The 23402-nt window shown below is 52.5% G+C and overlaps 1 protein-coding gene across 2 annotated transcripts in view; it reads left to right on the forward strand.

The window, feature by feature from the left end:
• Rxra (retinoid X receptor alpha) overlaps window positions 1–6739 on the forward strand; it is an 89964-nt gene extending 83225 nt beyond the window's left edge. For both annotated transcript variants that reach the window (XM_027423032.2, XM_027423033.2), the window contains 2 exons: window positions 1370–1475; window positions 3237–6739. In XM_027423032.2, the coding sequence (XP_027278833.1) occupies window positions 1370–1475; window positions 3237–3384 (254 nt within the window). In that variant the 3' untranslated portion in view covers window positions 3385–6739. The remainder of the gene's footprint in view (window positions 1–1369; window positions 1476–3236) is intronic.
• The last annotated feature ends 16663 nt before the right edge of the window (window positions 6740–23402 follow it).

Raw genomic sequence — 23402 nt, forward strand, 5'->3', positions numbered from 1 at the left:
TCTTGTGCCTCCCCTTGTCTTGAGACCTAACTAAGAGGCTCAAATGGCACTCTGTGCGGCTTAGAGTATGCACTTGACATTAGTGGTCTCCAACTGAGCCTTGTGGGCTCTGCTGTCCACGGTGGTCTTTTGTCACAGTGAGCTCCCAGGATGGGTTTAGTGATCAATCCATCCTGTTAGGTATTCTGAGGGAAGCCAGTATTGTCTCAAGCCTTGGCTTCAAGGGTTTGGGGTTGGAGTAGAGCAGCCTCCTGAGGACAGCAAGTCCTTTCTGTGGCTCTGGAGAAACCTCCAAGCTGTTGCTGTCACAAAGGCTGAGACAGTGTCTTCTGTGTGGCACCATGCATGGGAGGCTGTAGTGCCAAAAGTGGGCCAGGCCTGTGCTCACAGCTCTGGGTTGGCGACAGATGCCACCAGTGGTCACTCCACATGGTGATGGAAGGATAGTACAGCTGAGAGTGTGGGGTCTTTGCTGGGAAGAGATTCAGGGATTCGGGGGATGGCCCATGGGGTTGGGGGGTGTATCTGACTAGGCCCTAGGAAGCTGCTGAGGCTGGGCCCTTGGTACAGCAGGATATGCATGGGCTTTTGTGTTTGAAAATTCATCTTTGTCTGCTGGGGAGGGGGTTATATGTGGGTTGGAGACTTGGCAGACAGGGCTCATCAACCCTGCCCATGGTGGGTTGAAGGTATGGAAGGACAGAGGGCATAGGCTTCCATCCATGATAGCTTACCAGGCTGTAATTCCTGGGCCAGTCTGATAGATCCCAGGTTAGGTCTGTGTGGCCTGGTTGGAGGCATGGGGAACCGGGAGGGCCTGGGCCTGGGAATATGGGGGAGAGAGAGGAAATGTCAAGAACTAGGTCAGTTGGAAGAAAAGCCCAAAGAGCCCCCAGACTTAGGCCACCCTCAGTATTCCCACTGGGACACTGGGCCTTGATGATGTTGATGACTGTGGTTGTGGTATTTTTGCAGCCTGGATTGTGGTCAGTGTCTAGGCTCTGAGAGGGGTTTCCGGGGCATCTGCTCATGGTGTGGTTCAGGGAGATCCTCAGTGATGGGCTTGCAGCTTTCTTTTTGTCAGTGGGGTGGGGCCCAAGGGCAGTGAAAGCATTGGTTATCTCTCATGGCCACCTGGAAAAAAATGGGGAAGTTTATGTCCCTAAAAGTCAGGCACTGGTTCGAGGTCACTTGGCTTTCAAGTGGCAAAGTAGAGGCATGACTCTAGAGCATCCATGCCCCTGGGCTGTCAGGTGTGAGTCTGCAGGGCAGCCAGATCTAGCAATATACCACATACAGTCTTCGCTGTGTTTACATGTGGCTAGGAGGCAATCTGGGGACTCTGACCTAAAGCCACTTCTCCTTACAGACTCCAAGGGGCTTTCAAACCCTGCCGAGGTGGAAGCGCTGAGGGAGAAGGTGTACGCATCACTAGAGGCATATTGCAAACACAAGTATCCAGAGCAGCCTGGCAGGTGAGCTGCACCTCCACCCCGAGACAGGCCCCTACCTCCACTCCTGGGCTTAGCCACCCATCTCCGAAGCCCTTTGTGTGTCACAAGACTGTGGTGTCCTCCACAAGACCAGCTTGGGATGCTTTATAGGCTCCGAGTTGGAGCTAGACTACCCTCTGGCTCACAGGCTCTGAGGACAATATACCTTCCCCTGTACCTCACTGAGAGAATTGGTCCAATTCCTGGTGCACACTAGGTGCTTGTCATTGTTCATGAATATGAAGCCTTCTGTTCTTCACCCATAAAATGAGCCTGTTAAGAAGCCTGGAAATACTGGCACAATGTAGACACTTTATAGTCGTGCAGAGAGAATGACTGAAGCTGGAACATGTTCACGTCTGCGGTGCTGGGCGGACAGTCTGTAGTGCTAGGCACACAGTAGGTGTTCAGGAGGAGCAATGGTGCGTTGCTGGGATTCAGTCTGATGTGTCATTCTGCTCTTCCCCTTGTAGGGCACCTCGCAGCCTCCCAGCCTGCAGACTGGGTGTGAGGAGGTGGGGAAGGCTGGGCAGACGGGCACACTAACCCATCTTGTTGCCTGGCATGCACATAGTTAACTGTCCACACTGCTGCTTAGCTCTCATCTGGTTTGGTTTAAAGTGAAACTTCCCGGAGGAGGACAGGAGGGTGGCAATGGCTTGTTTTTCCTGGCTTCCTGCCTTAGCCCATCTCGCCAGCTCAGCAGAAAACAGCCTGTTCTCTGGCGCCTCTCCAGCCTCCAAGTTATGCTTGTGCCTTTAAACTGAGGATGGTGGGGCAGCCAACCACGAGGCTTCCTCCCTGGAAGTAAAAGACATGGTTAATAATTAATGAGGTCCAGAGCCCCCTCCAGTGTGTAGGGAGGCCCTGAGCAGACAGAGGTCACATGTGGGACCCCAGGTCCTGTCCCTACCTCACACTGTCCTCTCATGACTGCCATGGCTGATTGGCCTGGAAGTCCATCTTCCATGAGCCGTTAGTCTCCTTTCCCGTACTTATCAGTCTTTTGCCCAGGAAACACTCCAGGCGCAGAGGGACCCAAGAGCCTCCCCAGTGCCTTGTAGCCCAGCAGAATCTTTTCTGGGGAGGGGCCTGCACAGCATGCTGGGGATGCTCATGGGAGGCTGGCATTCCTGCCGGAGCACAGAATTTCCCAGCTTGCTACTGGCCCCACCTTCAGTGGGGGTCCCCACCCTGTGGCTTTTCAGTCACCCACTGAGTACAGTGCATGGTACCCAGGAGGCTGCTCGCAGATCTTTCTGTTGCTTCTTCTCAGGACAGGCCCCACTGCCTCTAGGACAACTGCGCTTGGAGAGGCCTCTCTGATGCACAAATCCATTCATGCTCTTACCTGCTTAAATTTTTGCTGTGGCTCCCCGTTGCCCATGGAGCAAGCCCACACTTGTAACTTCTCTCCCAAGTCCTGTTGGGCCTGTCCTGGCCAACAGTAGTCTTACCACGAGCTCTTCCTTCCATTCCAGGGCCCTGTGGATCTTGATGCACCTCACCCAACCACCCCTACCCCACTCCTACCCGTGTGCTCTTGCCTCTAAGGAACCTCCTTTCTCTAGGTCTCACTCCCATCTTCTTCCTGAAGGGTCAACTCAGGCAGCTTCCTCTGCAGACCAGATTCAGGTCTCAGGCCGCTGGACTTAGCTGGTCTCTAGGGAAGTTACAGGTCACCAAGGAGAGGGAGGAACCGCCCGGTCTCCTTGCCAATCCTTATTCTCTACTATCCTGCAGGTTCGCCAAGCTGCTGCTTCGCCTGCCCGCACTGCGCTCCATTGGGCTCAAGTGCCTGGAGCACCTGTTCTTCTTCAAGCTCATCGGGGACACGCCCATTGACACCTTCCTCATGGAGATGCTGGAGGCCCCACATCAAACCACCTAGGCCCCTGCCACCCGTGTGCTGGTCCCGTGCCCTGCCTGGACACAGCTGCTCAGCTCCAGTCCTGTTCCTGCCCTTTCTGCTGGCCCATGTGAACCTTTGGGGTGCAGTATCCCTATGGTCTCTAAAGATGCGTCACCATCTTCGTCATCTTTATTACTGCTTGCCTTTGGCCCAGGGCCATGGCCAGAACTGGTTGAGACCCAGCTAGCCCCCTTCCCCACATCAGGCTCTTAGGTTACCCTGCTTGTCACCCTGAGGGGTTTGGGGTACTTCATGGGGTTTTCAGCACCTGGAGCTACAAGAGCTGGGAGAAGGGCTTGTTCTAGTTGCTGTTTGCTGTCGCTGGTTCTCGACATGCCCATGTGGCACCTCTGTTTTGAGTGGCCCATCTTTGCCTGTTCAGAGTTCTGGTACCCAGCTAGGGTGGGAAGTCACCTGGGATAAAGAGGGAACAGGTGGGGGCTGGTCCTATCCCCCTGGGTCATAGCTAACCTGTAAAGCCTGTTTCCAAAGATACCCTGAGATGTCACCATGGCCACTGTGCAGGATTCTGGGACCACCTCAAGTCTGCATGGGCTGGAAGTCCTCCCAGTTCCTTTTGTGTCATTGTCCCCCACCATATGTCTCACCAACCCAGGGTTAGCCGACAGTAGTGGCCTGGCTTTTCCCTATTCCAGATCTTCCTTTGTGGTCTGCAAGGTGATGCCAGGGATCATCCTGGAGGGCTACCCATGGCTCAAGTAGAATGGGGTTTCCAACTCAGTGGTCCTTTGGGCAACGCATGGGCTGTCCTTTTGCTGGCCTCTTATAGGACACTGGATATCCCGAGGCTCAGGGAAGGGAGCAGTTGTTGTCTGGTTTCCTGAGAGAGGACCGGAGGGACTTGAGATGAACCTCGCAGATATGAAAGGTGATGGTGTCCTGGTGTGGCGGACTTGCCAGGCTCTGTGGGACTCTCGCATGGGCCACTTGTTTGACTGGCCACTTCTGTTAGGAACGCTGATAGGCCTTCTGAGACTCCTCTTGGTATGGTGTTGTCTGTGGACAGTGTCCAGTATCTTACCCAAGGGCTCTGTCACATCTGCTCAGGTGGCAGGCTGCAGACTCAGACTTCAGCTTTGTCCTCGTGGCTCACCTCAGGCTCTGAGTGTGCCTCTCCAATTGAACAGCCTTGTTTGCACTGTGGGACCTCCCTGGGTCCCAGTCTTCATGATCTAGCCTCAGACCCAGGGACCCAGGTTTGTCAGGAGTAGGTGCCTTAGTGGGGATGACCACACTGCCTCCCCAAAAGCTGGTCTCCCATTGGTGCAGAGGGGTGGGAGGGGAAGGCCCTCATGGAACCAGCCATCTAGGGGGTTGGGCCTGGAGGTGGTGGATGGGAGGAGCCAGTTTCATAGGCTCTATGAGGAAGGACACATTCATTTTCCAACTTTTCAAAGTCCCCAACCATAGCCAGCTGAGGCACCTAAAAAAGATTCCAGAAACATTTCCCCTGTACCCCCTCTTTTCTTGTGGTGGCATGAGAGATGTGCGTGAGAGGCCTCACAGTTCCCAGGACCAGCCAGCTGCCTCTTCTCCTAGGCCTTCTGAGAAATTCTGTGCAGCCTTTGGGGAATGGTAGCACCAGGCACAGTGGGTAGAGTCCCCAACCCACACCTAGCACTGTGGCTTCTGCAGACCACTGCTCCCATTGTTCATGCTGGCCCTGTTATATGCTGTGCTCTGTGTTCTGTGCCATTGAGGAGGGTCAGTGGCTCCAGCAGAGAAAGTCCTGGGGCCGACTCTGGAATGCTGCCATGTCTGGGCTTGGCTGGCTCTCAGGCACTGGGGCCATGGCCCCTGGCCCCACTGTCTCACATAGCCTTACTTGCCACTGCTTGTCATCATAGACTCCCCGGTGAGCTTCCTGTTCCTTTAGCCTCATTGTCACCATCATTGTGTGTACAGTGCTGTTTGTTTGCAGGGGAGGTGTGGGCATGGTGTCACTAAGGAGAGAATTGGGTTCATTTAACCAGTCCTTCAGTCGTGTTACCAATCTGGCTCAATTAAGGTGATTATAATTGTTATTGTTATTATTATTTTGGTGGGACAATCTTTAATTTTCTAAAGATAGCACTAATGTCAGCTCATTAGCCACCCTGCGCCCATCCCCACCTCAGCCTGGTTGGATAACAGCTGCCATCGATGGTCATAGGACATCCACACTGCTGCTTTGGGGCCATATTCTTCATCTGTGTCACCTCCCTGCTTGGAGATTCATTGGGGGCTCCTGTGACTGAGAATTGAAGATGACCACAGAGCCTGTGGCAGCTTCTGGTCTGTGTCACCCTGAAACCACAGTCACTGAGGGAATTTGGTCTCAACGCCCTCAGTTTTCCAAATTACAGCGTCCCTAAGGATCCTAGGCAGATTGGCGACAGTGCCAAGGGACACCTGAGCCCCCTCCCCTGGGATCCCAGAAGATCTGGCCGGAGCAGGCAACCAGTGGCTAATCATTTGCTGTCCCCATCAAAGGATCGGGACATGTGACCTGGTCCCCATACACACAGGTGTGTGTTGTGAACATGTATGTGCTGTACAGAGACTGTGTGCAGAGGCTGCATGCCAGTGACAGGAGATGCGGCACAGTTACTGGTGTTTTGTGTTCTCTTTAATCAAGACTTTCCCGTTTTCCTGTACATTTGCTTCTTGTGAGCAAGGACCTGAGGTCCCCTTCTGTGGGGAAGTCGGGCTCTGGTGACTCTGGAGGCAGGGGATGCATCTATTTTCAGATGCTGCAGGGCTGGAGTGCCCTGATCTCTAGCCATGCCTTAGCTGGGATGCGCGGCCACTGTGGGGAGGATGCCGCGTCCGCAGGGAATAAAGATAGAGGAATGTTTAATGCACCGGGAAGGGTAAATGAATCTATTTTTGTACAAATGTAATTTTATCCCTCATGTAAACTGGATGGCATGGCGGGGGACCTGTTTTGTTTCTGCTTTGAGTGTCGAGAAGTGTTGGGACACCCGGACGCTGAGATGGCAGAGGAGGCCCTTCCAAGGAGGCTGAAGACTCGTGAGAACAGCACAGACAGACATTTCCTTTGGTGGGAGGGAGGGCCACAACCAGCAGGGTTTCCTTCCCCTTCTTGGTGATTGGAACAACCTTGCTATATCCTCGGTGCCTGCCTGCCGGCCTCGCCGCAACTCGTCTGACTGTGAAATGACTTCCCTGCGTAACTGCTCTCTGGGACATTGTGGCTCAGACGCTGGGGGTTGATGAACAGCAGTCTCAGGATTGTAGAAAAGAAACACAGAAAAACGTGAGAGGAGAGACAAATATGAGCGTTTCAAAATATATCTCCATTCAGTTCTCATCTGTCCTGTGTTGGGGTGTCGTGTCTTGGGGGTTGCAGACACATGGGGGGTTGAGAGTGGGAGGGCCTGTGGTCAGCTCCAATCCCCACTTTTCTGCCTACCCCCTTTGGGTGGGGTCTTCTTCCATGTCTGCTCTACTGTGATGCTCTCCCCTGGGACCTGGGGCTTTGCCTCTACAAAGCCTCCTCCCCAATCATGGACAGCAGCTCGTGACACTTGGAAGGACCGGGTATTGCTACCTGCCCAGCCCTGGCCTTCCTGCACCTTCCTCTTGTGCTGGCTGGAGTGGGCAGGAGGTTCACACGGAGGGCCCCAGATACATGATATCATCTAACTGCCCAATTAATTACAGGTTAACAATTACCCCATCTGTGCCATCTCATGTGATAAATGCCCTTTGTCTCCGTGCTGTCTGCAGGTTGGGCTGCATCTGCCCCCAAGTTTGGTGACACTGCCCTGTCATCTCATGCCCCTCGATCCAGATGCGTTTACTCCTGGGAGGCACTGGGTACCTATAGGCTGGGAGCGGGACCTGAGGAGCCTTGTGATGTTGGATACCTGTCTAGCTGCTGGCTAACAGCCTACAGAACCAGGCTCCTTCAAGTGCCTGCCTAGGAGCACACCTTCACATGTGCCCTTTTGTACACTCTCCGGGCTGCAACACTCCAAATGTTTCTCTGGCCGTGGAGGACAGTAGGAAGCTGGACCCAGCATGTTGGGTCCAGACCTTCATAGTGCCATTCCCACTTTCTCGGGCGTGCAACCGAAAACTGCTGTCCCCTGAAATAGCCTTCCCCGGGTACGTAATTGGCCAGTGAGACCTTGTAAGATGCATGTCCCCTCTTGACTAAGAGGTGCTGCTGACTAGAGTGACTTTGTCCTGAGCCAGGCCTTCCCATGGTTAGAGCCAGTGCCATCCTTCAGGATCAGTGTGAACCTTTGGTAGTCTGGAGGTAGGGGATCTGGAGGGTCCCTGAACCACTAGGCTGCCCACCTGATGCCTTGGATACAGTATAGCCCATCTGCCAGCCCACTCTGGTCCTCTGTGGTAAATTTTTGTGCCCAGGCTCATGCTGGCCTGTTCCTTGGTCTGGAAAGAGTGACTTGTCTTAGCTTCTTTATGTTCTCTGTACTGACCTCACCACAGATTAGAAGTCGGGTCAGTCTGCTATTGGCTGGTACCCTTCCAAAGAAGTCTGTCCTCAGAAAGGACAAAGGACCCTGTAAGAGGCTCCGGATTGGGGCAGGGAGCAAGGTAAACCCAACTGCAGGGTCGTTGGTGCTAGATTTTAGTGACCCATAGGTGATGGGATGAGGGGACTAAGACAGGTGGGTCCAAGTGGGGCAGGGCTGCCTCTAGCTTGGGTGTCCCTGGGGCAGTTCATGGGACTGACTACCTCCAGGGACATAGTACTGCAGAATGCTCTGCCAGCTGAACAGACCCAGGCTGTCTGCCGGCATCACTTGGCAACCTGGTCTAAGGCCTCCTTGCTGCCTCTGGTTGCCATGGCAATGCTTGCTCAGGGCAGTCCCTCTGGACCAGAGATGCTGAGCTTGATAAGTTTATCAGCAGCAGAATCAGGCAATGGTAGGCTGAGCCAGCCTCTAGGCCTGTGTAACATGAGAGGCCAGGGTGGGGGCAGGGCCTCAGCTCTGGGGACACAAGATGTTTGGTTGGGATATCACCAAACCCCCGTTTTCTCTCTTTTCATTAGCCTAATATCAGTAGCTGAGGGACAGGAAAGAACAGACCTTCCCATCAGCAAGCAATAGTGGTAAAAAAAAAAGAGTGGCTGCTGCTGCTGCTGCTGCTGCTGCTGCTGCTGCTGCTGCTGCTGGTAGAGTTGGATAGAGAACACACCTTGGAACAAATGGGGCTAGCCCTGTCTTCAGTCCTGAGGACTCCAGCAGTGCCATGCAATGCTAAGGTATGTCAGGAGAGTTGGGTAGATAGGAGTCAGAGCAGAGAGGGAGTCAGGACATGTGGTGATTCTGGGGGGGCGTGGGGGGCATGCTTGGCGGCTGTCTCCAGATTAGAGAGTGAAGGCGTGGGTGCTCATCTGGTGCAGACACATAGAGAAATGCCAAGGAAGCTCTGAGGGTCATAGCTAAGGGCCCAGTTTGCCAGTCTTTGTAGAGCCCCTGAGGGCAAAAAGGCTGCCTGGAGGCCATGCCAAAGTGGATTAGAAGCCTGAGGCTGGGGAGGATATGCTGGGTTGCCCAGGACTGGCAGCTTCACGGCTAGTTCCCAAATGTGAGGTGTCGCTGCCCCCTGCTGGAAAATGTCTGGATAAGGCTGATTCCCTCCAGGGCCCTCTGGTCTTCCCTAGGGCCTGTGCTATGTATACAGTGCACTCTACTCACTCCCCCATTATTAGAATAGTCAGGGTGCTGGCCAGTCCCAAGGCACACAGTTCATGCTGACAAGAGCAGGGCTTGGCAGGGTTGTAGCATCTGCAGTGTTCCACAGGATTCTGGCGAGTGGACTGTGTGCAGGCTAGGCTCAGCGTACATCAGTGCTCGATTGGCAGCAGGGCCCACCTTGGGCTTGTTTCCTTGTCTCTGATAAGGACAGTGTCCCCGGGATGCCCAGGGCCATGGTAACAGGTTGCGGGGGGGGGGGGACTTGGGGACTGGAGAAGTTTGATATCTCCAGTCTCTATCCACCCCTCCCTTCCTTCCCTTCCCCCTCTCCTTTCTATCCCTCCCTCTACCTTTCCCTCCCCTTTCCCTCCCTCCTTATCCCCCTCTCTCCATCTCCTTCCCTGTCGTTCCTTCTTCCACATTTTATGCATTCTTCCCCCCACCTGATCCATCTGTCCATCTGTCCATCTGTCCATTCACCCACCATCTCCCCATCTATTCTTCTAGTCTTCTATGTGTCCACTCAACCATCCACACATCTGTCCACCTGTCTTTCCATCTACCCATATGTTGACTATCCATCTGACATTTCTTGGGCCCAGGTCCTGTTCTGGGGGTGCTTTAATCTGTCCCTCCAGGATAGGAAAGCATCATAGGCCTGAATCCCTGAGACTCTGGGTTCCTTTCCTCCTGGCTCTGTCACCCTCTGATGGTGAAACTGGTGCTGGGAACCCTATGAGACCCACACTGTGAAGCCAGCTCCAACATCCCAGGTGCTGGGAGATGAGGAAGCTTTGTCTTCTGGGGCTGCTGGCTGGAGCATCCCTTCTATCTCCCTGCTGTCAACAGCTGTCAGTGTGTGGTCCAGCTTGTGTTGGGGGCATGGGGGTCTGGAAGCCGGGTGTGGGGCTAAGTCCAGCTCAGGGAAAGCAGCCAATGTTATTTCCTGACTTCAGCCTCCCATGTGTGGGTAGTACTAGAACTGCCACGGTTGTTGTGTCCTGAAGTAGGGTAACATTCTCACGCAGATGGTTAGCCAACAGCTCAGAATAGAAATTGTCCAGGAGAGAAGGTCACTACTGGTTCAGCTGAGCAGGCCTCTGCTCCCAGGTACTCAGTGCTCTGGTACGAGAGCAGGCTCAGGCCTGCCTTGGAGGACCTCACAGCTGTGAGGGTGGAGCTACAGAGTCAGGGCCTGCAACCTGAGGAAGGCTCTCTGCTCAGAGGGAAACATGGAAGAAGGCGGGCTGGAGGCCTCAGGATGGATGGGAGTCGCCTTCCTTCTGTTCAGAAAGAAGAGAGGTTGCTGTATCCAGAGATTTCCCATGCCCCACTTGCTGCAGGCCCGAGGGCAGCTATCAGCAAGCGGGTTTTGAAAAGGCTAAAGGTGGCCCAGCCGTCACCATCCAAGGCATGCACCCTACAGGTCTGAAGACTTAATATATACCCAAAAACCTACAAGGGAACATTGATAACATCTTTCCCCTAATCACTCCAAGCTGGAAATGACCAAGATGTCCTTTGATGATGCCCCCATAATGTATGGCATGCTGCTCAGCAATAAAATGGTTGGGGGTGGAGCTACTAGCCCTCAACACACATGGAAATATCCTAAATGCATTGGGAGAAGTTTACATTGAGTCACTCCATTTGTGTGCTTGGGAGTGGTGAACCCAGGAGTTTCCCTCTCATCATAGCCAGAAGAAGCAGAGAACACAGGCTGGAAGCAGGAAGGGGTATGACCTTCAAGTTCTGCCCAGCAACCCATCTTCATCAACCATCCCTCACAACTCAAACACACTCTAGCTGTTCCTCAAGCATCATCATCAGCTGGAGAGCATGTGTTCAAACCCATGAGCTTGTGGGGGACAGTTCACATTCAAACCACATCATGGAGGGACAAACAAGGGGAGGTGGAGCCACAGACACAGTGCTGGCTCTGCGGAGATGTGAGTGGCGGACTCAGGCTTAGCATCACACAGTTATGTGTGGGCATTAGATTTGTGCACCGCACATTCTCACTGTCAGCTGAGAGACACCTGTAGCAACCAGAATGTGCTGGGAGCAATGGGTCTCTGAACCCAGGTGTCTGGTGCTAATTCTTTTCTCCTGGTCTGGGAGTCCTGGAAAAAACAGCTGGGTCTAGGAGTGGAGCAGGACTGAACAAGCTGAGCCTCGAGTGTTTTGCAGGAACAGAAGATAAAAGTTAAAAAGCATTAAAGATGTTAAAAGCTAAAAGATGACCAAAAAAGTATATATCAAAGGGATGCAAGAGCCCACCAAGAGCCCCCAGTGTCCACAGCAGGAGCAGCACAAGTTGGGACAGCATGAACAATGCAGTAATTGGATTGTAGCTAAAAGTTTGAAATCCACAGGGCCATGCTCATGTAAACAAATGATTGAATAAATAAACAAAGAGTGGAGAAGAGGAAGGGAAATTCCAAACAAACTTTACCGCCCTCAGCAGATATGGAGTGGGAGCTTCCGTTCACGCCTGAGTGTGGGCTCAGCATAGTGATTTCCCTGGAGGAGCTTTGTGTGTAAGGGAGACAAAAGTGACCCTGTCATCAGGAGCCACACTGTGACATCATATCCACCATTACCTCTGATTAGCCTTTCTCACTCCATCAATGCTCAAGAGAAACTCGTAGAAAGGAGAGACTCATTTGGGCTCTCTTTTTGACATTTGCAATCATTGTCCCTAGGGTGGGCTGTTTCTGTGCCCTCTCAGGGTAACGCATCACAGGGGCAAGGGTAGGTGGGGAAGAAGATGCTATGTAGCAGAACTGCATGCTTCATGGCAGCTGGGAAGCAGACAGAGAGGAGGGGCTCAGGCAAGCCATGCCCTCCAATTCAGCTCCCCTGTGAGCTATTTGCTCCAGCCAGTCACCAGCTCCTGACTGCCCATCTAGTGAATTAATCCATTCACAAAGTTAGTGGCCTCACTATCCAGCCACCCCTTGATAGTGTCACTAACTGGGGACCAACCCTTTAACACAGGAGCCCTTGGGGATACATTTTATATATAAGCTTAAGTGTCCCACTCAAAGGCTCATTAAGTCTATCTCTATGATTCTTGGAAGTCTGAAGAAGTCCAGCGTTGCTCAAAAGTCCAAGTAAAAGCTGGGCATGGTGGAATACTCCTGTAATTCCAGCACTCGGGAGGCTGAAGCAGGAGCATCACAAATTTGAGGCCAGTCTGAGCTATATCTACAAGACCCTTTCTTTAAAAACAAAACAAAAATCCCGAGGCTCCTTCAGTGTAGGCCCCTATGGGAAACAACATGCTTCCAGCATATTATAAACGGACCAAAAGGAATACACCAGATAAATCCCATATAGGGCATTCCAGACAGCTTAAGGCCATCAAAAGGGAGGTCTTGGGAAGCCCAAGGAGATGCTAAATGTAGTCCAGTGACATGATCTTAAACTATTGGTGTTACCTCAGTTAAGGAATGTGATAAGATGGAAGGAGGGAGGAGGGATGGGGGAGGGAGAGGAGTAGGAGGGATGGAGGGAGAAGAAAGAGAGGGAGGGAAGGCAAAAGGAAACTATGGAACTGCAGAATCTTTGCTGCCTGTAACTTCAGCAAACTTAAAAACATTCTAAAGTTTAAAATTGCAATATGGGGTGTGGTCATTATACAACACCTACTGCACACCTATCTTGTTGGAGCCACAGGAAACTAGGGCGCATGCCAGGCCAGGCCAGGTGTTTTTTTTATTTAATGTTTTTATTAGCACATATTAATTCTATATAATAATGGGTTACAGCCAGGTTCTATATAATAATGGTGGCACACACTTTTAGTTCCAGAACTCAGGAGACAGACAGGCAGAGCTCTGTGGGATTATGGCTAGCCTGTTCTACATGGTGAATTCCAGAGAAATTGCTGCCTGCTTATTTCCTTATGAAGAGCAGCCTGTTGTCAGAAGGCCTTCTGTGAGATATCCTGGCAACTATGAGTAAGCACCGGTGGCTCCGTTCCTATCCAAGAGGGGGATGATGGAGAAAGGGAATAGGGCATATAGCCTGTGGTGTGGTGAGAGAAGAGTAAGTTTCCTGGGATAGCTCATGCCTTCTCTCCTCTCTCTTCTGCTTTGCTTCCCCTTCTCAGCTTAGGGTCTAAACGACTCCTTTGATCAGGTGTGCTGGGACACCAGTGGCTTTATAAAGTGACTGCTGGCTTGCAGGTGGCCATGGGGCCGTCCCATCACCTGAATAACTCAGCCCTTTCTCTAGATACATAGTTGGTACATGCAGGACCTATTACACACCCGAGGGTGCTAAGAATCAAAGTACTGTGAAAAGGGGCCAGGAGGTGTCCACAGTGGGGGGCACACTGGACAGCAGAGCAGCACGGGATGGAGGTGGAGTAGGAGTTGGCTCAAGGGTCCTGCGGTGAGCAGGAGACAACTTCTAGGGGGTTGATGGTCAGGCTGTCATGGAGGACTGTGACCTGCCAGGGACTCTGGGTGGGGACAAATCAGAAGGAAAGGACCAAGAATCTGACAGAAAACACAAATCAGGTGAACTTTGAATGCCGCACACATGACATTCTAATTAGTAAAAGAAGACCTCTTACAGTAAGGGAGCAATAGGCAAATGCACTGTGGAGCAAGGCTACGCTGAGCTGTTCATTGCTTCAGCCAACAGCAGTGGTCACCATGTTGGGAAAGTGGGAACCAGGGAACCAGGTACACGTGGGAACCAGGAAACAGCAATCAGACACCTGTATACTAGCTGCTGATGCCCTTACCTGCCACCAGAGGTCAGCACCACCACACTAAGTGCTGTTCAATCACAGCCTCAAGTCTTCTAGTAACCACTCCCAGCCCTTCTGGCTTTCAAGGCTCAGCTGAATTCACCTATGCTGCAGGGGTGGGATGGTGTGGGGGCAAGATCCTGCCTAGGAATGACCTTGGAGGCCAACAGACCCCCTACCTGCCCCTCAATGGTGTGCAGGGGGCTGGAGGGTGGGAGAGGCAGGGGTGTAGGGCAGGAATGGTATTAGTAGACCTTCTATCCCTGTGTCCTAGAACACCAATCCTTCATGGTTGGAAATGTGCTTGCAAACACTAATAGCCCTGTGCAGCGGATGTGTGTGTGTGTGTGTGTGTGTGTGTGTGTGTGTGTGTGTGTGTGTTTGGCCAGGGCATAGTTGTGTCAGAGCCTCAGGCAATGGGAGACATTTGGCTCCAGGCACCATTTGTCCATATTTCCACCTATTTGCCCACCCATGCATCCATGAATATCTCCATCTGCCTACCCACCCACCCACTCATGCATTCATCTATCCATCTACCCATATATCTGTCCATCCACACATCCTCTACCCAGTCCCCCATCTATCCATCTAGCTATCCACCCATCCATATTCCATTCACCCACCCACCCTTCACATATCCACCCATCCATCCATCCTCCATCTGCTTATCCACCCACCCATCCATCCGCCCACCCATCCACCCACCCACCCACCCATCCCCACCCACCCATCCACCATCCCCCACCCACCCATCTACCCACCCACCCATCCACCCACCCACCCATCTACCCACCCATCCATCCCTCCATCCTCCATCTGCTCATCCACCCATCCATTTACTCACTCAGCACATGCATTGGAGCCATGTGGGTGATTCCAGGAGAAAGCAGTGATTGTTCAGCAGAAAACTCACATGAATGGAATATACAATTAAAAATTAAAAACTTCCCGATATCCACATTAAAACTAGGTGAAATGAACTTTGTATTTTATTTAACCCAACATGTGAAATACTCCCTATTTCCACATGTAATCAATATGAGTCACAAATAAGGCTTTGTTTATTTGAGACAGGGTTTCTCTGCAGCTTTGGAGGCTGTCCTGGAACTCACTCTGTAGACCAGGTTGACCTCGAACTCACAGAGATCTGCCTGCCTCTGTCTCCCAAGTGCTGGGATTTAAGGTGTGAGCCACCACTGCCCATCGATAAGGCATTTTTAAAAATTCATATTTTTTTACTCACCAAGTCCTCATGATCTGGTGTGTACTTTACCATGCCAGAGCATCTCCATTTGGTCCTACCACAGTTCAAGCTCTCAATACCTACTCTATTGTCTGATGAGGGTCTGGAGTATTCTCACAGGCTGCATGCTGGAAATAGGTGTCAACTGAGTGGACCAGCATAGTGAAATGATACCACCAGTGGGTAAGGAGACTGGTAAGTCTTCTTAGTTGTGATGGCATTTGAGGTTGGCACTGAAGGATGAATAGGCGTTCTTCAGGTACAAAATGGAAATGAAAACTTTCCAATGTCGTTTCTGGGAGAGATCAAAAAGATCACCAAGAGCCTGAAGGAATCAGGTGTGTTCAGTAACCTTTCCACTAGGAGAGGGAATCATGAAGTAGAGTTCTCTGTCATGGCCAAGCTCCATGCCCACTCTGTGGGGCACGGAGCCAGGAGACCCTGTTCAACCAGCTGTCCTGGCTGGTGCTGGGAGAGCTGATGACCTGCCCCTGGCTGGCTCTACCTATGTCCCTGCCATCTGGGTGGAGCAGAAACTCACTCCACTTTCTCCTGTAGGTGGTGCCCTTGAGACCCTGCAAGCCAGTTGCCCAATGTGGTTGATGCGGCAAATCTAGTCCTTCCTTTCTGGGTGTTGGAAGGGGCCATTGGTTCTTCTGACTGGTACTGACTGTGTCACCTGACCCATCTCCATCTCTGGGGGTCCTGGGAGGGAATGAGTATGACCCCGTGGGTGTAGTAACACTAATATTCAAGTTGAAAGTCCACCTTAAGTGAAGGAAAGAAATTGGGGTCCTTCTCAGGAGTGGCCACACTTCCTGCTGCCATACCGGCCTTAGATCCAGGTGGCTGCTCACTGATCCAGAGGCTGCTGGGGATGGGAGGAGTGTGTAGTGGGAGATCAGTTAGATTTAGGTTCTGTCATAGGTGGTCTTGGACCCTGGGTATGTCATGGCGTCTATCATGGCAACCCCACCTACCTCCTATAGCACTGCAAAGTTTCTCTAGTCTTTACCATCTTCCTCTCCTGGTGCCCCCACAGGGCTCATAGGAGCTGAGCTGATGGCCTCTGCCCACCTTGCCTTGGGGTCAGGGTCATTTTCTAGTCAAGGGTTAACTCTGCAGGCTTGGTTTGGCCACACCCTGAACAGTCCGAAAAGGCATGGCTCTGACCCAACTCCTGGTAGGTGACCTCTGACCTCAACCCAGTTGGAGAGTCTGGCCTGATAGTGTCTGTGTTTGCCTGGCGGTCTCGGGTCACCTCAGTGGTTCATGCTGACAGTGTGATTTATGGCGGGTCCTTGAGCCAAGTCGTCACTTGATCTCTGTAGGACTGATACTGCAGTTCTGCACGGTGGTTAGACGTGTTAGTGAAGTCCACTTTCAATAAAAACCGTGGCATGGAGGCTACACAGGCCGACCTGCCTTCCCCACACACATTCAGGAGACAGTGCGGTCAGCATGCTTCCTCTGGAAGAGAACATGTAAGAGTGCAGGCCTGGTCTCCCTGGGCCCTGAGCTGTCCTCTCGGCTGGTTCTTGCATGTAGTCTGTCCCTAAGCAAGCCCCAAGCGTTATGGGAACTTCTGGGTGGTCCAAGGCCCTTGGTATATCTCTGGGTCTGAGGTAGTCTTGAGACCCTAGCCTCCAGAGTTATTGTTCCAGTGACTGGTTGGGAAGTAAGGAGACAGGGAGGTGGCACAGGGCCATTCTGTCATAGCCTGGGTTTCAAAGGCCCTGCATTACAGTTTTCAAACCCTTTGACAGTTTGCTGATCCCTTTCTCAGCTACTTTTCTCCACTCTGTCTTCTGTGTCAGCACCCTGAGACAGGTTGTACTGGGTAGGGCTGGAGTTCCCTAACATAGCACTGGGATTCTCTGTTTTGGGGGACAGTAAAGACTGGCCACTGCACCCAGCAAGGCTTCACTGGCCTCCAAGAATGGTGGGATATAGCATGTGGCCCTGTAGACAGATCCCCCAAAGTGCCTGTGGCCTAGTAGTTGCAGGTCCAGCCCTGACCTTTGGGGACAGCTTCTGTATGGAAGGCCTGCTCCTCCTTGCCTCTGTGTGGCCTTCGCCTGCCTTGGAGGCTCAGGTGTTGTCCCCTAGAGCTGTAGCGTTCACCCGCTCTGTTCCACTCTAGCACCTGGTCAGGGACTGCATTTGCCTCCAGGTGCTCTAGTCCAGGTGATATGATCCCCAATGCCAGCTCAGGATGAAGACAGATCTTAGTTAAAAGCCCTAGCCACCACCTCCACAACACGGAGACCCTAGCTACATATATAGCTGGCCTGGTGCCAGGTCAGTATGAGCCTGGGGCCTGGTCTTGACCACTGTGCCCTGATCTCTACTCAGCCACAGCCTGGCCAGGGCCTCTCCTTCTGGACCAGAGGCTGTCTGTGAATCCTGAGGCCCCTCAGCATGTCCCCTAGACCCAAGGCATGGGGTGGAGTTGACATGGACTTTAAAGGGTGTCTGGTGTGCCTGATTCTTTGAACGTGGCTGCTCCCCCGCCAGGCCTGCAGACGTGGCTGCCCCCACCCTGCCACGTCGCCACTTCCACCCTAGCCAGCAGGAAGCTGCGCGCTCTCGCTCCCTTTTTGTAAATTTTTGGAGGGTTGTTGTTGCAGGGAACATCTGGATAGGGCCCAAGGAACATAATAAAAAGGAGAGGAGGCCTGGGGGAGGAGCGGGGGCTGGAGGTCGGAAAACCATCTGACTTCGCTTTGCGGAGACAGCTGCAATTATGCTGCTGAGGCTTTTGCAGCCGCTTCAGACCACGCCGTTGACGTCAGTGGGAAAGTATGAAGCTCTCCATGGTTTGGTGACACACAACATGAAATATACCCCAAGCTCTTTCCTAGCCTTGCTTGGAGTGGGATGGCTGATGGGTTTCCCCGGAAGTGGAGGGTCCAGGGTCTGTCTCTAGGGACCTATTGGGTTCTCTCATCCATGCCTTCCACATGACAGGAGGCTGAGGGCATCACCCCCATCCTCACACTGCTAGTTCCAGGGAGAGAAGCATCCTGTCTTTCATTCAGCAGTTCTGTCATCCCTCCACCATCCCCAGGGCCTGCCAAGGCATGTGGCCCTCAGGGTGTCCTACTTTTGGTGTCCTCCAGTTCCACCACCTTTACAGTGTTGTCCTGTGGTTTCTTAAGGCTGAGTGTCAGTGTCTCTCATGATATCCTTGGATCTCAGTCATTGTGTGCTATGGGGAGGAACAAGGCTCCTGATCCAGAGCAGCTCTGAGCCAGGTGCCTCGCCTGTGTGGTCCTTGGTGTATGAGGAGGTATCGCTGAGATTCCAGAGCCTTCCAGTGACACAAACATCCAACAGGGCCCAGCCCTCCAGAGGGGTCCACAGGCCTCCTTGTAGGCCTGCTCAACTTCTGCCATTAGAGCCAGGCTCTGACAGGGTGGAAAGGCCTGCGGCTTGTGAGGATGTGTGGGACACAGGTGCTGTGTCTCATGCGCAGTGTTGACATAGTTCTAAGGAATAGCTTCATCTTCCCCACATTGGTCTTGAAAATGTGCCCTAAAATTAAATCTGATGGAGATGCCCACTGCACAGATAACAGAGTGAGTATCTGCTGAGGGCCATGCCTGGGGACCCAGCCCTGCAGGGTTCAGGTCCTAGAGCCCCACTGGGCTGAGCTAACCTGTGGATCATTAGGGTGCTGTGAGCCACTCCATGGCATGATGGTGCATTCTACTGGTGGGAAGTGACTTCCCTGTGGACAAGCCATTTGTCATTGGTCTTAAACTGGCTGGGCCCCCACTGACGTGTGCCTCTGCCAGGATGAAGGGCTTAGTTCCTAGGGGCTATGGAGCTGACCTGAGGGCCCTGCTTGGAGCAGCCCTAACTGTGGCAGGAGCCCAGGCCCAAGCAGTCTGACAAGAAGCCATCTGGCAGCAGAGATCCCTGAGTCACAGCTGGGACACGAGTCCCTGGGAGGCCTGAAGGCATTTTTTTCCTGTGGAAATAGCTATGGGCTCCTGAGCTCTTGACCCCTCCCACTCACTGCCTTGGGGGCAGGGGTGGGGCTGGTTTCAGCTATGCTGCTGTTCACCATTAGTGGGTTGGTCACCTTTGTTGCACTTTTAGTCAGCCTGAGTTGAAGCCAGAGCACCAGGTGGGTGGCAGACAGCTGGACTTGAGCCTAGTCATGCCTCAGCAAGGACCTCTCCTTGGAGCCTCTTTTTCAGGCCCTGTCTGATGGAGGCTCCTGGGCAGGCAGCACAGTGGCCATCTTAGGTAGTCCCATAAGAGGATTAACCTGCTGGAGGTGCCCCTGTGGCCTGCTCAAGGAGAGGAGTGCTGGTAGGCCTTAGGCAGTTGTGTTTTCCTGACACTGGAAAGTGATGTCTGCGGTCTAATGCTATGATTGCTGGACAGGGGGAGCAGCTGCTCTGAAAAATTTCCCAATGGAGTCCTTGTCTTGGTTGTTGTGGGAGGCACCTGTCTGTCTGTGCCCCCGAATGGTCAGTGAGAGTCTCCAAGGTGCTCTGGAAGGCATTTGTTTCTCCCAGAGCCAACTGTGCTTCCCAGACCCTGCAGAAACACTTTGAGTGATACCCAGCCTGTGGCAGAGGCCTGCAAAGGCCAGGTGTCAGCAGGAGGCTTGAGAGACAGTCCCACCCCACATGTGACTGCTAAGACTTGTAGGGGAGAATGAGCTAAGAGGCTGCTCTGGGCTTCAGGTACTCCGTGGAAGCCATGACCACAGGGGAGGAAAACTTCAAGGGGAGTTGGTCTCAGCAGCTCTCACCAAGGCTAGACTTCCTCCAGGAAGCCCAACCTGTCAGACCCAACTTCCTCCTCTGCAGGATTCTGCCCAATTCAGCACATGGACCACAGGGTTTGACATCTGTGTCCTGTTAACACAGGCTCATTGCTCTTCAAAGCTGTGCCTGGCACCACCCACCAGATACCCCCACCCCCACCCCCATGGACCTCACAGTTATGACCGTTACTTTGGTTCTCTGGCAGTGGTTTGGGGCTCACTACTCATCTCACTTTTTAGGACATCCTCCAGAAAGTGGGGCATAGATCTAAATCAAGTCTGAAAACAGAGCTGGGGCCTAGGAGCAAGGAAGCCAGGTGCCTGTCCATCTCTGGCTTCGCTGATCCTATTCACTCTTCATGAAGGTCATGAGCCCCGTCTTAGAAGCATTAGCTGTGGCTCCCTGAAGTAGAAGAGGTTGCATGCTGAACCTCCCAGGGTCTGTCTGAGAGACCTGTTGAATAACACATGAGGTACAGAGGCCCAGTGAAGGGAGGTACCAGCTGAGGGTCACACAGCTGGTTAGTAGCAGAGTCTTGACTAACTCAGGCAGAACTCCCTCTGGTTTCTTAGTTAGGTAGAATTAGCACAAACCATATTTAAGTGTGTGTGTGTGTGTGTGTGTGTGTGTGTGTGTGTGTGTGTGTGTGTGTGTGTGTGTGTGTAGAGGGGCCCTTAAAAGCCAGCCTTTCTGCAGCTTCATGTTCAATATTTCCAGAATGTTCCAGCACTCATCCTATACATGACACCCACTCAGTCAGAGACCCAAAAGAGTTCTGATGCTTTATTGCATCCTTTTACTGTCCCTTCCATACCCTAGGTTTAAGGAGCAGTGCGGTTGGCAGGTGTACCTGGCTTCTGATTTTCCACCAGGCCTGCATCATCTGAAGGTCAACCAGGACACTTTCAAAGTGGTCACCGTGTTGCTGAGAGCCACTTCCTCCCCACGTGAAGCAGCTTATGTGTCCCCACAATATAGTGTTATTCTTTCTGGCTCAAGACCTCCACCTGTTGAAGGCAGATATGCCTGACATTGAGGAGTCAGCCTTGGAAGTCATACACTGTCACTCCAAAGGGTTCTGCTGGTCACCTGACCCCACAGGTGATCTTCATGAGCTCAGGTAGGCCACAGTAGTGACATTCTCCAAGGTGACCTTTGTGGCTGTGGCCCATGCAATGAGTGCCTGGATCCCCTCTTTGGCAGGAAGAGCCAGGTGTGTTTGAGTTGGACTGAAGCCCGGGCTTCCAGTGTGCCTTCCATCCAGGGCCACAAAGCTAGGTGGGGCCTGAAGGTCCTTTGCAGGACATGTTGTGGCTTGAGAGGAATACCCAACAAGAGGGATGCGTGTCTCAACCCCAGCTGAGTGTCCTCAGCCTCCTTACCTGTAAGCTCAGCAGGGTGACAGAAGTTGCCACAGATGCCAGAAGCTATGTGGTATCAGAGAGACATCTGGCCAAGAACACGGGCAGTGTGGTCCTTATAATTCCAGTAGGCAGACTGTGGTATACCTGTGCTCTGGCCTCAGCCTTTGGAGAGTTGTATCCTTGTATTGGAGAGCACAGGGTGGGGGAGAGAGCAGGGCAGAGGAGCTGGTGGCCCCCACTGCCATTTCTGTCTTGTTACTCCTGTCCCTTTATACAGTCAAGATGTCTCTATGCTGCATCTTTTTTTTTTTTTTCCTGCCTGAAGACAGATGAAAGAGTTGGGACATCAATTTTTTTGGAGCAAGGTAAAAATAAACCTTTACAGCAACTTAACCATAAAAAACCCCAAACCAACAGAGTGTCCATAGTCAGGAGGCTACAGAGATGGCTCTGGTCACCCAGGGCCATCTGGTGGCAGGCCACTCCGTTCGGAAGGGTCTGTGTTAGTGTAAAGTACAAGTCCCTGCTCCTGACCTCTCCATAGCAGGGATGCACAACCCCAACACTCAACACTTCTTTTCACTTAGATTTTTTTAAAGGTTTAAAGAAAGGCAAGAAGGCTCAGCTTAGACTTCAGGACAAAGCCCTGTGAGCTCTGACAGGAGCCTCCTGTACCAGTGAAGCGGTAGGATTTGCAGAACTGCCTGAGACCTCTCATTCCTGTCTGTCCTAAAGATCACCTCCCCCGAAGTCACTAGGAAGGTGCAAGTAGCAGTGGTGGCAGCAGTGTCCCTGTTTCCCTTTTGGCCACTATATCCTCTGTTATCTACCCTCTTTTCCAGGCCAGTCTGCAGGGACAGGCCACTGCTTAGAGTTCTGAGTGAAGACAAGAGTGGTTGTAGCCTGTCCTCAGGCTGTGTCATTTCCTGCTCAGATGGGGCCTCCCTCCCTGTAAACCAGGAGCCTGGGTCCCCACCTCTGACTGGCCAGCCTGACACCCAAGCCCTTCATAGTCACTATCTCATTTTCAGAACTTGCTACTGTTTGTGGCTGCCCTGTATTTGGGTCCTGGACCAGAAAGCTAAGTTAATGTTTGATATTCTCATTTATGGATTGGGCAGGTAAGGCTCCAAGGAATAAAACAAGTTGCCCATCAGGAGTTGAGGCCAGGCTGACCCATAGCCATCTTGGGTTCTAACCCCCACAGACCGAGGCTGTGACCACCAGCATTCTTCCTGCCTATTAGTTGCTGGGATTGCCTACAAGGTCCAGCTTGATTAGCCCTGATACCAATGTCATAGAATCCTGGCTCTACCTAGGACTCCTCAAGCCTCAAGTTCTAATCTGTGAAATGAGGTGGCATTGCCTTCTGAGCATGGAGTTAACACAAAGGACAAAAGCAAAGCAAAGGTGACATGGGTTTCTGGATGCTAGGCTGGTGCTGCCCCAACCAAGTGTGACCTGCTTGCTGGAGGCATGGTTAGGCTGTCTCCAGCTGGTCACTTCTTGTCCCTGGAAAGTTCTCTCTGGACTTAATTCTCCCTGAATAACGAAAACTTTTGACCAACTGGACAAGGCCCTCTCTTGACTCACAACATCAGTGGAGAATGAGGTCATCAACCTGGGCATCTTGTCATGTTCCAGCTGATATGATAGCTGTAGAGGCTCCTAAAGCCACCAATGGGGAGGTAACTGGTCTTACCTGTCTGCCTCTGTTTCCTGCATCTGGGGGACATCTGAGTCTAAGAGGTAAGGAGTGGGTAGCAGTTTGGAGGAATGGGCTGGCTAGTAGGTGGGATGAGGCTCTGGCTGTTTGACAGCCCTGTTAGACCCCTGGAAAATTCAAGTATCCGGGGTCCCAGGCCACGTTCGCGGTCACCCCAATCACCAGGCAGATTCGAGAACTTGCTGCAAACTGCACGAGGCTTTATTGTAATTTAACGAGCTAACCCCATGTTAGCTCGGGTCTTTCACCCACCCGCCATGGCAGATGGCTAGAAAAGACGGCTCCTAGGGCCTCCCAAGAGATCTTATAGGACAGCGTAAGGGGAGTGTCTAGGGGTACGCACAGGTTCAGGATTGGTGTGCCTCCAGGCTTGGAGGGCTTGCCCTGTGTTGATTGGTCAACTGGTTGTT

Source organism: Cricetulus griseus, chromosome 6 (genome assembly GCF_003668045.3).
Source record: "Cricetulus griseus strain 17A/GY chromosome 6, alternate assembly CriGri-PICRH-1.0, whole genome shotgun sequence".
Classification (NCBI taxonomy): domain Eukaryota; kingdom Metazoa; phylum Chordata; class Mammalia; order Rodentia; family Cricetidae; genus Cricetulus; species Cricetulus griseus.